Here is a 13,587-nt window from a genome sequence, read left to right on the forward strand (position 1 = left end):
CCTTTTTCCGGCGCCAAAGTGCAGGTGTTTGCGACTTTTGGCGCACTGTTTGTAAGTGAAAAATTTGTGCTATCGTATTGATATAGGTATCATTGAATAGAGAATTTTTCAAGCTATCAGAAAATATACAGGTCGATATATAAAATCGAAAGTTTGGAAATGACCCTTTTTACAATGCATTTCTATCGAGCCGTAATGCATTAGCGCTGTCATAGAAACAGTAATATCTCGAGAATCAGATGAGATATTTCAGATCTGAAAAAAGCTCTAGAATCAGCTTCCTTTAATTAACTCAAAAAAATTTGGTCATCAGACTAAGATTAGTCGAATCCGATCGTTGGGGACACCCTTAAATTAAATAATCAAGGAACTGGGCTGAGACGGCCCGAAGGGCCGTCAAGCCCTAAATTAAATAATCAAGGAACTGGGCTGAGACGGCCCGAAGGGCCGTCAAGCCTCTTAAATTAAATAATCAAGGAACTGGGCTGAGACGGCCCGAAGGGCCGTCAAGCCCTTAAATTAAATAATCAAGGAACTGGGCTGAGACGGCCCGAAGGGCCGTCAAGCCCCTTAAATTAAATAATCAAGGAACTGGGCTGAGACGGCCCGAAGGGCCGTCAAGCCCCTTAAATTAAATAATCAAGGAACTGGGCTGAGACGGCCCGAAGGGCCGTCAAGCCCCTAAATTAAATAATCAAGGAACTGGGCTGAGACGGCCCGAAGGGCCGTCAAGCCCTTAAATTAAATAATCAAGGAACTGGGCTGAGACGGCCTGAAGGGCCGTCAAGCCCCTTAAATTAAATAATCAAGGAACTGGGCTGAGACGGCCCGAAGGGCCGTCAAGCCCCTTAAATTAAATAATCAAGGAACTGGGCTGAGACGGCCTGAAGGGCCGTCAAGCCCCTTAAATTAAATAATCAAGGAACTGGGCTGAGACGGCCCGAAGGGCCGTCAAGCCCCTTAAATTAAATAATCAAGGAACTGGGCTGAGACGGCCTGAAGGGCCGTCAAGCCCCTTAAATTAAATAATCAAGGAACTGGGCTGAGACGGCCCGAAGGGCCGTCAAGCCCCTTAAATTAAATAATCAAGGAACTGGGCTGAGACGGCCCGAAGGGCCGTCAAGCCCCTTAAATTAAATATTCAAGGAACTGGGCTGAGACGGCCTGAAGGGCCGTCAAGCCCCTTAAATTAAATAATCAAGGAACTGGGCTGAGACGGCCCGAAGGGCCGTCAAGCCCTTAAATTAAATAATCAAGGAACTGGGCTGAGACGGCCTGAAGGGCCGTCAAGCCCTTAAATTAAATAATCAAGGAACTGGGCTGAGACGGCCCGAAGGGCCGTCAAGCCCCTTAAATTAAATAATCAAGGAACTGGGCTGAGACGGCCCGAAGGGCCGTCAAGCCCCTTAAATTAAATAATCAAGGAACTGGGCTGAGACGGCCCGAAGGAACTTTCCGTTAAAGGGCACTACCGCACGAGGTAACAATGTGTCTATAGAGAGCATCGTCTGCACTTCCTTTTGGTGGTCTTGGTTCGGTTGTGGGTCGTTGTGGTTTCGAGTTATTCGACCAAATGTCCGAAACTTGTGGTATTTTTCCGAAAAATATCGCTATTCTACCATCAAAAATCAAAAATTTTTAATTTCCACTCATTTTTAAGATTCCCTTCTATTTATGTATATGGTCACTTGGTTTCAGCGTTTTTTAACAACACGTTTCTGGCCGAATTCCCACCAGCGCAACCCCATTCATACACAATCGTGTCGTATGTTTCCGCGAGTAATCCGGGATTCTCCGCTACCCTTTTCTCCGATTCTACTCGCGTCGCGGGCTACTCGCGATTTTCCTTTACTCATTTACCCGATTTACACGCACGGGTCTCCGCGCGAGTAACCCTTGTAAAAAACTGCGGGTTACCCGGAGAAAAATTGCGGGTAATTTCGAAGGACTCGAAATCAACAGCCATGGTTTGCAGTTCAAATATAAGTAAGGGTGGTCAAATTTTCGACATTCAGGAGTGGGAAAAAGGGTTTTAACGTTCAATTCTAGATTCTAGAACCGAGATTCTAGAAAAATTCGCCGTCTGTTCGGCGTGAAAGTTTCAAACGAAGCAAGAATCGAAATTTGACTACTGTCACTCAGAGAGATACATGAAAATGACTTTTTCGGAGCAAAATTCTACCCCCCATGTTTCTTGTGCTCATCTGAAAGAGCAACTCCCGAGTAGTCGATTCATATAGTTTTGAGGGTCTGAGTCATCATAAATGACGTCATAGGCTCCCCTAAAGAAAAAATCCTTTGACGCCCTCTATCTCCGAAAATTTTCGAAAAAGTATGGTGATTTTGGTATCATTCGAAAGCCCAGCTCAAACTGTGGTTGCGCACCCGGTTCGCAGCCGAAAATTCTAAGCAAAAGAATATATTTATAAGCGTGAACTTTTTAGTAAAATTTTTTTTTTCGTCGTTTTCTCTTGCGCACCAACTGCGCAACCACAGTTTTGGCTGGGCTTTCGAATGATACCCATATCTTCATACTTTTTCCGAAGATTTCTGGACATACAGGGCGTCAAAACTTGTCATTTTCAGGTACTTGAGGCGCTAGAATCGGACATTTTTCAAAGCTTTGACGCATAAAAATCGTACAATTCGACTCCTCAGAACCTGCGCTACAAGTTGAGCACAAAAAATATTGAGGTCCCGATTTTGCTCCGCAAAAGTCATTTTCATCTATCCTCTCTTTATGGGACATTTAGGGGGTAAATTCTTTCAAATTAAATGAGTAAAGAAGAGGGGTTTCTCTATCTTATTCCTTGTAGAAAAGTTTTTTCGGAAATCAAGATCATAATTCCTTTAAATTTATGAAGAGTTCCCTTTATCAGAGTTTGAAAAAATGGCGAGCGCGAGCGAGTGAGCGAGCGCTCATGCTCACTCGCTCACCATAAAATTCCGGGCCGCCGCTCCCGCTCACTCGCGCTCGCCAATAGTCATTTTTAGTTTATTCATCCTAGAGACAAAGTATTACTATATTTGACAAATTTTTCTTTATTTTATCTAAGATAAGTAAAAGACTCTTTTACTCGCATTAGAATGCTCTTTTTTGTCTTCTATAATTAATTATGCGTTAAAATTTGAAATTAATAGGATTTTCGAACAAATATTCGCTAAAAAGTTCCCCAAAAAGCTGCGAGTGAGCGCGAGCGAGCGAGCGAGCGCTCATGCTCGCTTACTCACCGGAAATTCCTGGGGTCTGCGCTCACGCTCGCTCACTTACGAAATAATTGAAGAGTGTCTGCTCGCGCTCGCTCACTCACGAGAGTCATGATTATTTTTTCAAACACTGCACTTTATAAAGAGTATGGAAGTCTGACCCTTATCATTTGGAATGAGGAAAACCGATCCATCATTTTTCTCCGGATACGCCCCTCTTTGATAGCCAGGCGCACTTTCATCCCTTCTTTACACTTGCTCCGGTCTCCCGCGGAGTCTCTTCTTTCGCGGTGCGCCTTCTGGTGATCTTTTCCAATCGTAATGCAATTTGCTCAAGCTTTTTTCTTCATCGCACTTTTCTAACTCGTTTATCCTTTTCTCCATTTTCCACTAGAGGCGGTTCTCCTCGTTGATTGCAGCTCCCCGAGAATTGGGGCCGAGATTTGATTTATATTTTTTCTTTCTTCATTTGAAAAGAATTTAAAAATGGAATTTCATTACGACGCCGACTATCAATATCAGGTAATTTGAAATTTAATTTTACACCAGGCGGAGAGAGAGAGGTAGAGCTAAATTAATTTTGTATAATATGATCACTTTGATAACTTGATAAGATAGAGAAGAATGAGATTATTTTCAGGCAGAGATACAGAATGCAGCTATTTGGCCCTCGCAGCTGATTTACAGACCACAAGACGAGTCCTCTGCACTACAGGTTTGATAAAAAGGCTTTTCGAAAGTGGAGCAAGAATTAAGATTCCCGGACTGAATGAAATTGACCCTCGGAGTGATCAGAGTTTCTGCTCGACAGCTTCATCAAATTCTACTTCAAGTCGAGAGAATCTTGCGCTTGAGCGTCGAAAACAACGAAGAATAAGGTATGAAAGCGTCGATATAAAATCTAAATTGCCGCCTAAGATGACTGAAAGTCCATCATTTATGGGCTTGCTAGTCTGAATTCGCCTTTCTCTTATTTCGTATTCGTAGAACGACATTTTCAACCGCTCAGCTGAGAGAATTGGAAAGAGTATTTCACGAGACGCACTATCCAGACATCTACACAAGAGAAGATTTAGCCAGCAGAATTGATCTAACTGAAGCTCGAGTTCAAGGTATGATTTAAAAAATGAAGGAGTAAAAAGAAAAGGGTTAAGTTTGGTTTCAAAACCGCCGCGCAAAGTTCCGGAAGCAGGAGAAACTTTCAAAAGCGAAATCGCCCAGCGAAAAAACAGGCGGCGGTGCGTTGATGAGCGAAGCTGGCGCCGCGGGCGATGCCGCTGCCGCTACAGGGGCACTCGCCGGAAGCGGTGCGAGTGCCGCCTCGAGTGATGCCCAAGTCAAGCTCAGGTCAGTGCGAGCTAATTGAGATTGATTGCTTCGGCAAAACGCGTGAGAGCGTAATTGGGTTAGCATTGGCGGAGCAAGGCTTTTGTTAATATTTCAAGTCCCGTCGAGAGTATTGTTTTTAACTTGCGATATTCAGTCCGAAAACGCCAAAGTCATCATCGCCAAAGACTGAAGCTTCAACGATTCCAACTCCTCCCACAGCTGGTATTTTTATTTTTCCATTTCAGCTTCGCCATTTTCAGATCATGTCTCATTCGCCTCTCCCTACAGCATCTACTCATCCTACGATCCGTTTTCCATGACTTCAGCTGCTTATGGAACTTCTAGACATCTTTACGAAGAGCATATGCGCCAAGTAAAATGATCATTTTATCATTTGTGATTCAATACTTTTAGTATTCGTCACCATCTTCTCTAAAAACTGAGCTTCCACCTGATCTACCCGTTCAAAGTCCTGTCTATCGTGATGAAAATTGAGTAGCAAAAGTGTTTAATGTTCTATTTTATTGTAAATAAAAATTTCTTAAAAATTATTCGTTAACAATAAGCTAAACATAAGTAACGTTTTTCAAAGTTTTCAAATAAAACAAACAATTGACCGCCTATGAGTCGAGCAAGTTATACGACTTTGTGTCTTTTTACGATCAACTGGCCATGACGGGCGGCTAAAATAACGGTGAATCATTTATGAAAGAATTGTGTATTTTTCAAAACGAGTCAGAAAAAAATGAGAGTTCCAGTTTCTTTGTTGTCTCTTATCGGCCTTTCTAGCGGCCAGACTTGTACGGATCTTCCGACAAAGTCTTCTTCTGAGTTTAGCACAGAATTCTACGAGTATGCCTGTACGATTATTGCGAGAGTAGAAGAGAATCAAATAGCTGACCCAGCAACAGTATGTGCGACTGTAAAGACGCGATGGGAGGCTACAGTCACAAGCACAAAGATGTATTTTACTAAGGACTTTGAGAACACCGTCGCGCCAAGTATTGACGCTAACAGTAAGTAATTCTGAAGAAGAGGGGTTATAATACATTGTTTCAGATAGAAACGTTGTTCCGTATTCTGTAAAAATGCAACTGATTGACGCTGATTTCAATTACGACAAATCTCCAACAGAGTCTGATTTCCAAGATAAACTAAATGAGCACTTAGAAGACTACTACATCAATAGCGACTTCTTCGATAGAATTTATGTTGAGTCTGGCGGCTGTACTCAAACAGGTATTGCTCGTTTTATCATAACTTAGTAACTTTATTTATTCGGTATGTCTTCTACTGTAGTGTTTTAGATTTCAAACCGTTGAAGCCTTCCGATGTTACTCCTGTAACAACCGAGCTTGATAAATTCCAAGATTCTGCGAAGGTTTCTGGGCAAGTGAAACTCGACAAGGCTTTTGCAACCGAACCCAAGCCTCTTTTTATCTACGACGAAGCAAAAGTTGGCCCGGACGCTTCTTCATACGAAAAAAGTTTGATTGTTTCAAAACTCAATGACGAGGTTGTACCAGATGTATTCCAACAGGTTAAAAATGCCCTTCTTCCTTGATTTCAAACATACGTTCAGCCGGATGACGCGGAATTCAAATACTACGAATATACACTTAGCAAAGACATAGCCGATCCTGAGGTTATCCTGCTGGATTACACAGCTTATTACGCCCCAATCGGAAACACAACACTCAGTGAGGCACAGACAGAACAAATAAGGTACTGAACTTTTCGTGAAATTTCAAGTTTTGGAACGCGAACGATTATTCAGATTGGATGTCGAATCAAAATTTAACGATTACGTAAATCGGGGCGATACATTTATTTCGTCGATATCGGAAGCTCCAACTGCAGAATATGGTAAAAACTTATGTGTGAACTCTCTTGCAATATTCTTTTTAGTTCCGCGACAATTGAAAGCAAACGAAATCTACCGGGCGAATATAATTACTCTGTGTGTAACCCTAGCCGTGGCAGCTCTGCTCGTGATCCTCATCGGGGCCGTCGTTGGCGTCGCTTACAAAGATATTCAGAAACGTAAGACTCTCCTGTTTAATCCTCTGACAAACTTAAATTCTCAGAAGTTCGTCCGCCAGTGGGCGTTGGTCCTTCTGGGCTCACAGTCAAGCCGCTGGAATCAATGTACACAGTGGATACAACTAGAACCGCTACGAATACAATGCGCTTTTGAGACTGTAAATTTGTTAAAACTCTGCATCAATACATTCCAATCAGCATTTTATTCACATTTCTTTTACAAAATTATACAGCAGGAATCTTCAGAATTAGCTTCAGGGTTTTTCTGAAGTTCATTTCGAGCTCTATCTTCCTTTTTGTGATACAATTTCAAAATATACATGGTCAGGAGCACCAAAATGACCGATACGATGACAGATGCAAATGCTGGGGCCCAGGATAATGGCTAAATAAAACGTCAAGTTTGCTGTTCTTGTGTTAAAAATACCTCTGAGCATCCGATTTTGACCCCGTTCAGAGCTTTTACAAGGTCATTCGATTTCGTGCAATCATTGTTGTCCAAAAACGTGCAGGTTTTCGGAAGAGTTAGAAATTTTCCTTCCATACAATTGTACGAAACACTCTTCTCTTCCTTGGTCATTTTTTCAAGGTAGACTGGCTCGTAGTATTTTGCCTTGTAAGCATCAATCTGAGGCCAACCTTGAATAGTCGAATTCGGATGTTTCAAGTGAACGGCAAGGACGAACAAGAGTTCTTGTTCATCGAAAAAAGCTTTGCTCATGTTGGTTTTCAACATCACATTTATTCAAAACAAACATATGTTAAATGTCTCAATCCATTCCTTATCACGTCATATCCGTCTTTTTCCCGCGGTTCCTCTTGCCACCCTTCTTTTTGCCAGGCATTGATGTACCAAGATTCAAAAAGGACCGGATAATCGGCATTAATCTCGTAGTGAGGGTATGAGTAAAGCAAGCCAGAGGGCGTCACAGCAACGACTCTGTATTGACCAGGACAAGTTTCTGATTTTCTCAAAATTTCTTGCAGTCCATCGAATCGGTAAATATCGACGAGAGCCTGAGTCGTCAGACAGCTTTTCTGAAAAAATGATGTTTTCTTTTTCTACAGAACTTACATAATCTTCCCAGCATTCCTTCATTGTTGCTTTTCCACAGTTTACGTTCAAATTGATATATTCGTCCCCCACATCAAACGCATCGAGCATCTCATCTCTTGACTCGAACTCATTGAATCCATCACTGAATCTAAGTTCCTCGCCTCCGGGTATTTTCTCGACCGCATCCATGAGGAGAACTGGTGAGTTTTTCTCTCCGAAGCAGACTTTTTGATCCATAATCAAACTGCACTCTGATTCCTCAATGTTAAAAAGAGGATCGGCGCCCGATTCATAAAGTTGTGCCCACTCATCTAATACAGCTTTTTCGCCCTCATGATACTTTACAACCATGAGTAGAAAACTAGCAGCTGAGTTAACTTTGAATATCTCGTAGTCATCGTTCGATTTAGTGTCTTCAGATCCCTCAGATATCATTTCTTCAACGTCCTTCGCAAAATCTGAAGAGTCCCAATTTTCATAGAAAAAATCCATGTCATCGTATGATAAACTTCCGCAATTATCTGTCTCCTCTGTTTTATTCTTTAATTTCTCTTCGTATTGCGGTGTGAGAGTCTTTGGATGGTAAACGAAATTGCCAAAGGAGTCCAGGAAGAAGATTTCTGATTTGAATTTCGAGTCAAAAATGCCCTTGAACAGTGGATTCTTCAATCTTGGGCCTCTAGTCAAGATATCGATGTCCAGCCCTATGATACCCGTTTCCATCAATCGAGAGACTGTATTTATTTCCCCGAATCTAAATGCATCGTTGTATTGAAGACCGAGCACCGAGGTGCTGTTTTCTTCACTCGGCTTCTTTGTCAATTTACTGAATTTGAGATCCCACAAAGTCGCGTTCAGAGAATTAAACTCTTCTAGCGTCTCCTTGAAGCTCCAATCTTCTCCTAAACGAAGATCATCGTCTTCGCAGGTTAAACAAGCAGCTGAGCCATCGCAGGTTTCAATTTCTTCCGTAAAGTTGCACTTGTGAAGATCTTCCAAAACTTCGAAAATTCTCGTCCCCTCGAACCCGCTAAAGCTCTTTTCTTTGCAGTCTTCTCTGAACTGAACTTTTTTGTTTCTTCCTTCTTGGGCGTCAAGGAACCACGGTCGAATTCGGGGGTCATAAGCATTGCACGAAGTGGGAGTAGACTCACAGGGGTAGACGTAGTGATAACCGTCGAATGTGCCAAAATATATTCCTTTTAAAGCATCACCAATTGTTGCAGAAGCATTTTCAAATGCATCGCGAATAGGAGATATTAAGGTTTCGTCATCACAACTGAAATAAGGATCGAACTTTTTGAGACGGAAAAATCTGCATCTACGCTTTTGGATCCCTTCCTGTACGTAGGAATGTACGAATTAAACTGGTCAAAGGTCCGTGGCGAATTTGGCGAAACTAGTTCACACAAAAGCTCTCTTTCCGGAAGAATCGCTTCACGGCCATTTTTAAAATCAAGAGCGCCAGAATTCGAATCTGGATCAACTTCGAAGTTTTGCCTTTGATTTCCGCTAATTGAGCAGGACGACTGCCACTGTACTTTTACTTGCTTACAGTTACCCGTAGGCGTCCGCTCAAATGCTTTCACCACGTCGTCGAGCGCGTCGTAAACTTTCATAAAATTTCTTTCGACGTCATCTTTTATTTGTTCGACGATTCTTTTTGAATCCACTGGTTTCTTTGAACCTTCATTTCTTTACGCGTTTTTAAAAAGTGCTTTTTTACTCAATTGTTCTTGAAGAAAAAAAACGAGTCCTGAACTGCTCAGCAAAATTCGTTGGAAACTGTTTTTCAATTATCTTTCTACAAGTCTCTAATCTTGAATCCGACATTTTCATCGATTAAATTCAAAAAATAAAGAAGATGGACAGGAGTAGTGATTGAATTCGCGGATTAGAAAAGCGTAACAAAGAATTTACGATCTTCTTTCCGCGACGAATAAAAGACAGGTGTTTTGAAAGGGAAAATGTTTTTTATTATTTTCTGGATGATTGGCAAAGATGAGTCTTCAGGACTCAGACGAACGGAAAATTAATATGCTAATTCGGGATCTAAAAATCACTCGCGCGGAAAATCTGAATCGCAAAAAGAAAAAGAATCAATAAAGGAACCCCTTGACGCGCTTTAATTTTAGGGAGATACCGCTTTAACCTATTTTTGCATCGATCCGCGATTCCGGCATCAAACGCGGATTGATATTTACAGGGGAAATAATGCATATTTGAGCGATTTTAAGGATATAACAGCGAAAAGAGCTGAGTATTGACAAATAGTTGTTATATTTAAATCATAAATTCTGATTATCAGACGCCTTTAATAAGAATTTCTATCATTCACTTAGAGTTATTAATTAATTACTAATTAAAAATCTAAGCCTGAGATTGCTAAAAATTCCAATATATTATCAAATAAATTCATGTCTGGCTGGCTTTCTGTCAAAAGTTCCCTGTGGCCTGAATTTCCCCGAAAAACTGCTTTTCTCAGCAAAATCAGCCAATTCTAAGGCACTCTGTCGCCTCCTGGCGGTTCTGCTTGCCTGGGGAAGTGGCTGTGGGCGAGGCCGCGCGCGCCGCTGATTGGCTCCCGCGAACTGGTCCGTCTGCTCGGCCGTCGCTTTTCTCTTTCAACGCTCTTTCTCCCCTTTCTCACCCGTGCGAGTTTACGTATCTCTTTTTTGAATCTTTCTTTTTTCGAGAAATTTCAAAGCCTCAAATTTCGACGCGAAACACTAGTAGCCCTGAAATTTGAACTTTCAACGAAAAATCTCAAAAAACTCATTTTCTTTTTCAAGTTTTTATTCAAATCGTTTGAATAAAAATAGAAGAAAGAAGAGTCACGAGAAGATTCATCCAAAAGAATCAACTGCCAGAAATAATCAGAGCATTACTTTACGCAAACTTACTTTTTCGACGGAAAATCACTAGAAGCGACCTCATCTTCAATATGGGTGAGTCATTATTGATCATTATACTGTAGTTAAAATTTATACAAAATCAATTTTGTTGATAGAATCGTTGTCAAATGCTATCTCTAGAACTCAAAAAAAAAATAATTCTGAGCTTGAAAAATTTATAAAAAGAGTTTACAAAAATGAGTCTTTCAAAACACAAAATTGGTTAGTAAATCAATTATTGTACTTCTATTTTTATTAAATAAATTGAGTGGGGAACATTTTTTAAAACCAATAGTGCGAAATATTTTTGCTGTTTATTTAGTGTTGAAATAAGTTTATTTATCGATTATTTTCAGGTATGCAAAAAGGAAACAAAGGACGAAGCTCCCCCTCGCGATCATCTCCGATCAGCTCGGTCGGGTCTGGCTCCGAGTGCGATTCATTCGCCCGCGGCCAAGTGATGTTTGTCTCGACGCCCCGCAGCCGCAAGTTTTCCTCGCGCTCCGGAACGCCGAACGGGAAAGTCCAGTTCCGGAACCGAGTGAACTCAGCCTCCGATTCTGACGGCTCGGCCGAGCGTTTCGCCGGCGCGCGCTTCAACTCACCCCCGAGTCCCGCCGCCGTTCCCCTTCCACCGATGGAGTGGCTCCAGTCCGTCCAACCCAAACCAACCAAACCTGCTTCTAACGATGAGCTCTGCCAAGCGCTGGCCAACAATCTGAAAGAGATGCTTAACTTCAAGGCGTAATCGACGCCTCATCAGTTCAACCTTTTACATCCCAACAATTTTCAAACAAAATGCAAACTGTATCGACCCGATGAAAAATCAACCATTGAAGAGTGTCAACCCTCCCAGTCAATGTAAGAAATTAATTTATCTCTTCAATTAATTAATTCACTAAGCGTTTCTCTTTGCAAAAATCACGTCGTAGATGATATTGATTTATTCTTTTAGATTTCACATGTGGACTGGCAGGGCCGCTTTTATTCTTCACCAACTTTTTTCTCATCTTGGATACAACTTTCTTCAAACGAGAGTGTCCCTGTGTTCCAGCAAAAAATACTTCCTTTGCGTTCAAGTTCACGTCGCGCCTCTCTCACTCTCTATCAAGCCCGCTCACGTGGCTGTGGATCACCGCAAGCCCCTTGACAGTGACCGCCGCCTGTGATGGGTATGACGATTCGATTCAAGACAAGCAAGTCGACACTAACAGCTTACTCTTCCCCTAACTACCCTTTCGAGAAACTCTCCCCACGCACAAAAAGGCAGATGCGTTCAAAATCTTACATTTAAACTCCTCCAAAGTTCCATTGTAAAATCGTCTTTTCTCAAATTTCCATGTAATCATATGTTTCCTATAATTCCTAAAACGCAATGTAAGATAAAATTTAATCATCGATACACATTAAAATATCCAGACCTTCGGGTCTAGAGAACCTGCTGCCAATTTTTGCCCGTTTTTTTCTTACCACTCATCACATGCTGCTAACCTCAAAACTAGCTCGACGGGATCCTGTGACCAGCTGGCCAGAGTCCCGCTCGTCGCGCAACACCCGAGTTCGAGATCGAACTCTGGAGCCCTGTTCCCAGCCAGTTTTCATGTGTCCAAACCCGCGAACCACAAATTTAATCAAGTGCGAATGCAAATTCACACGTCTGTGTCGACCCTTGACTCAATGTCGAAGTTTTACTCTTTTTCCGTGCTCTTTGGATCTCCCTCGGAGCTTTTTTCAAAGCTTCGATGCAAATCTTGATTGCTCGGTAAATTTATATACTGCCCGTTTTCACTAAATCCCTGGGACTTTGTCTACCCACGCGATAGTTTTTCTAGCGCTTGGCTGTACCTAAACCTTTGTAACATAAAGCAACGGCTTCAAGTTTAAACAGTGCCTGGGTAAACAAGATTCTAGGGTTTTCTTCCTCCCCCCACCCCGCACCCCGGTCGTGTTGACAAAACGAGAGTCGACCTAAGACCAACATTGATCCAGGTTAACGCCCCAGCCACGTGCTATTAACAAACAATCACATGTCTCAATGGCGCACACCACGTTTCCTTTTTTCCTTTTTGTGTATTTCGTTTAAACGAGCTGTGTAACGCTGTGCGCTACGCATTTTTCGTCCGCGATTCAGACATGTCTATTTCATTTCGACCATTATATTTGATTTTTTAAATATATTTTAACCAAAAATTGCCCGTGACGCCAAAACAAAACCTGTCAAAAAGTGTTGGTTTTATGTCCACTTTTTCAACGCGTCCAAAAAAGCCCCCAACCAACTTCACACACGTTTTAAACTGCGATATTTTTTAGCTTCATTTAGCAAAAGTTGTTAGAAAATTCGATTTTCGCCACAAACACTGACTCACAAGTGAAGCCTGAAAGCCTTGCTATCGCAAGTTGCCCAGTTCTTTTAATTTCTGTCGAGTTAACACAACAACTTCCTCCAGAAAGTAATCCCAAGACTCTCTGATAAAATCATTTTAAGAGAATATTTTATTTGAGAGTTTTACGACCACTTACCAATTCGAACTTCTTTCTGATGTTCTACCTCTTCCAAAAACTACTTTGGCTCTTCAATAAAGAACCTCTGTTCTGGTTCTTAACCTGATCAAATTAATTTATTTATGACGATCTGCTCCTCTGTTCAAGACCATACTCCACCTATTACCTTTCATACTCTCCGTTAATTCACAAAAAAAAACTTCAAATTACTTCAAATTCTCCTTTTATAAGCTTTAGGATGCTTATCATTCGACTGATATCTAATTTAATTACGACTTTATTATTATACTCTTCCGTTTCTTTTTCCGCTCCCTCAGTTGCCTTGTTAGGATAGAAAATTCAAATTTGGAAAAATGAAATAAATTATTTGGAAATATTACTCTCAATGGTATTTTTCGCAGTTGGAAAAACACACAAAAAAGCATTCACAAAATTCGTCTTTATTGCAAATGGTCAAAAATAGACCGTAACGGGTCAATAAATTTGACGATAAAGGACCTCCGAACGGCGCTAACCATATGTTTTCAACGCTTGTTTTCTCCAAACAAAAAGTTA

General features: G+C 41.4%; 4 protein-coding genes across 4 annotated transcripts; 3 read left to right on the forward strand and 1 right to left on the reverse strand.

The window, feature by feature from the left end:
* The first annotated feature begins 3,579 nt into the window (after window positions 1–3,579).
* LOC145701871 (uncharacterized) lies at window positions 3,580–4,573 on the forward strand. The gene is made up of 5 exons (XM_081779087.1): window positions 3,580–3,729; window positions 3,848–3,922; window positions 3,964–4,085; window positions 4,195–4,319; window positions 4,362–4,573. The coding sequence occupies exons 1-5, from the start codon at window positions 3,694–3,696 to the stop codon at window positions 4,571–4,573; spliced, it is 570 nt and encodes a 189-aa protein (XP_081635213.1). The 5' UTR covers window positions 3,580–3,693.
* A 675-nt stretch (window positions 4,574–5,248) lies between these two features.
* Window positions 5,249–6,798, forward strand: LOC145704168 (uncharacterized). Its single transcript, XM_081781608.1, has 7 exons — window positions 5,249–5,552; window positions 5,596–5,775; window positions 5,844–6,076; window positions 6,119–6,261; window positions 6,314–6,402; window positions 6,445–6,579; window positions 6,624–6,798. Exons 1-7 carry the CDS (start codon window positions 5,282–5,284, stop codon window positions 6,731–6,733), a joined length of 1,161 nt encoding a protein of 386 aa, XP_081637734.1. The 5' UTR covers window positions 5,249–5,281; the 3' UTR covers window positions 6,734–6,798.
* On the reverse strand, window positions 6,770–10,038 carry LOC145704169 (uncharacterized). The gene is made up of 3 exons (XM_081781610.1): window positions 7,655–10,038; window positions 7,007–7,617; window positions 6,770–6,964 (listed from the first exon to the last, which is right to left on the reverse strand). The coding sequence occupies exons 1-2, from the start codon at window positions 8,357–8,359 to the stop codon at window positions 7,321–7,323; spliced, it is 1,002 nt and encodes a 333-aa protein (XP_081637736.1). The 5' UTR covers window positions 8,360–10,038; the 3' UTR covers window positions 6,770–6,964; window positions 7,007–7,320.
* A 219-nt stretch (window positions 10,039–10,257) lies between these two features.
* LOC145702874 (uncharacterized) lies at window positions 10,258–13,411 on the forward strand. The gene is made up of 3 exons (XM_081780165.1): window positions 10,258–10,584; window positions 10,887–11,391; window positions 11,486–13,411. The coding sequence occupies exons 1-2, from the start codon at window positions 10,581–10,583 to the stop codon at window positions 11,276–11,278; spliced, it is 396 nt and encodes a 131-aa protein (XP_081636291.1). The 5' UTR covers window positions 10,258–10,580; the 3' UTR covers window positions 11,279–11,391; window positions 11,486–13,411.
* Window positions 13,412–13,587: the final 176 nt, after the last annotated feature.

This window comes from Oikopleura dioica, chromosome PAR (assembly GCF_907165135.1).
Source record: "Oikopleura dioica chromosome PAR, OKI2018_I68_1.0, whole genome shotgun sequence".
Lineage (NCBI taxonomy): Eukaryota > Metazoa > Chordata > Appendicularia > Copelata > Oikopleuridae > Oikopleura > Oikopleura dioica.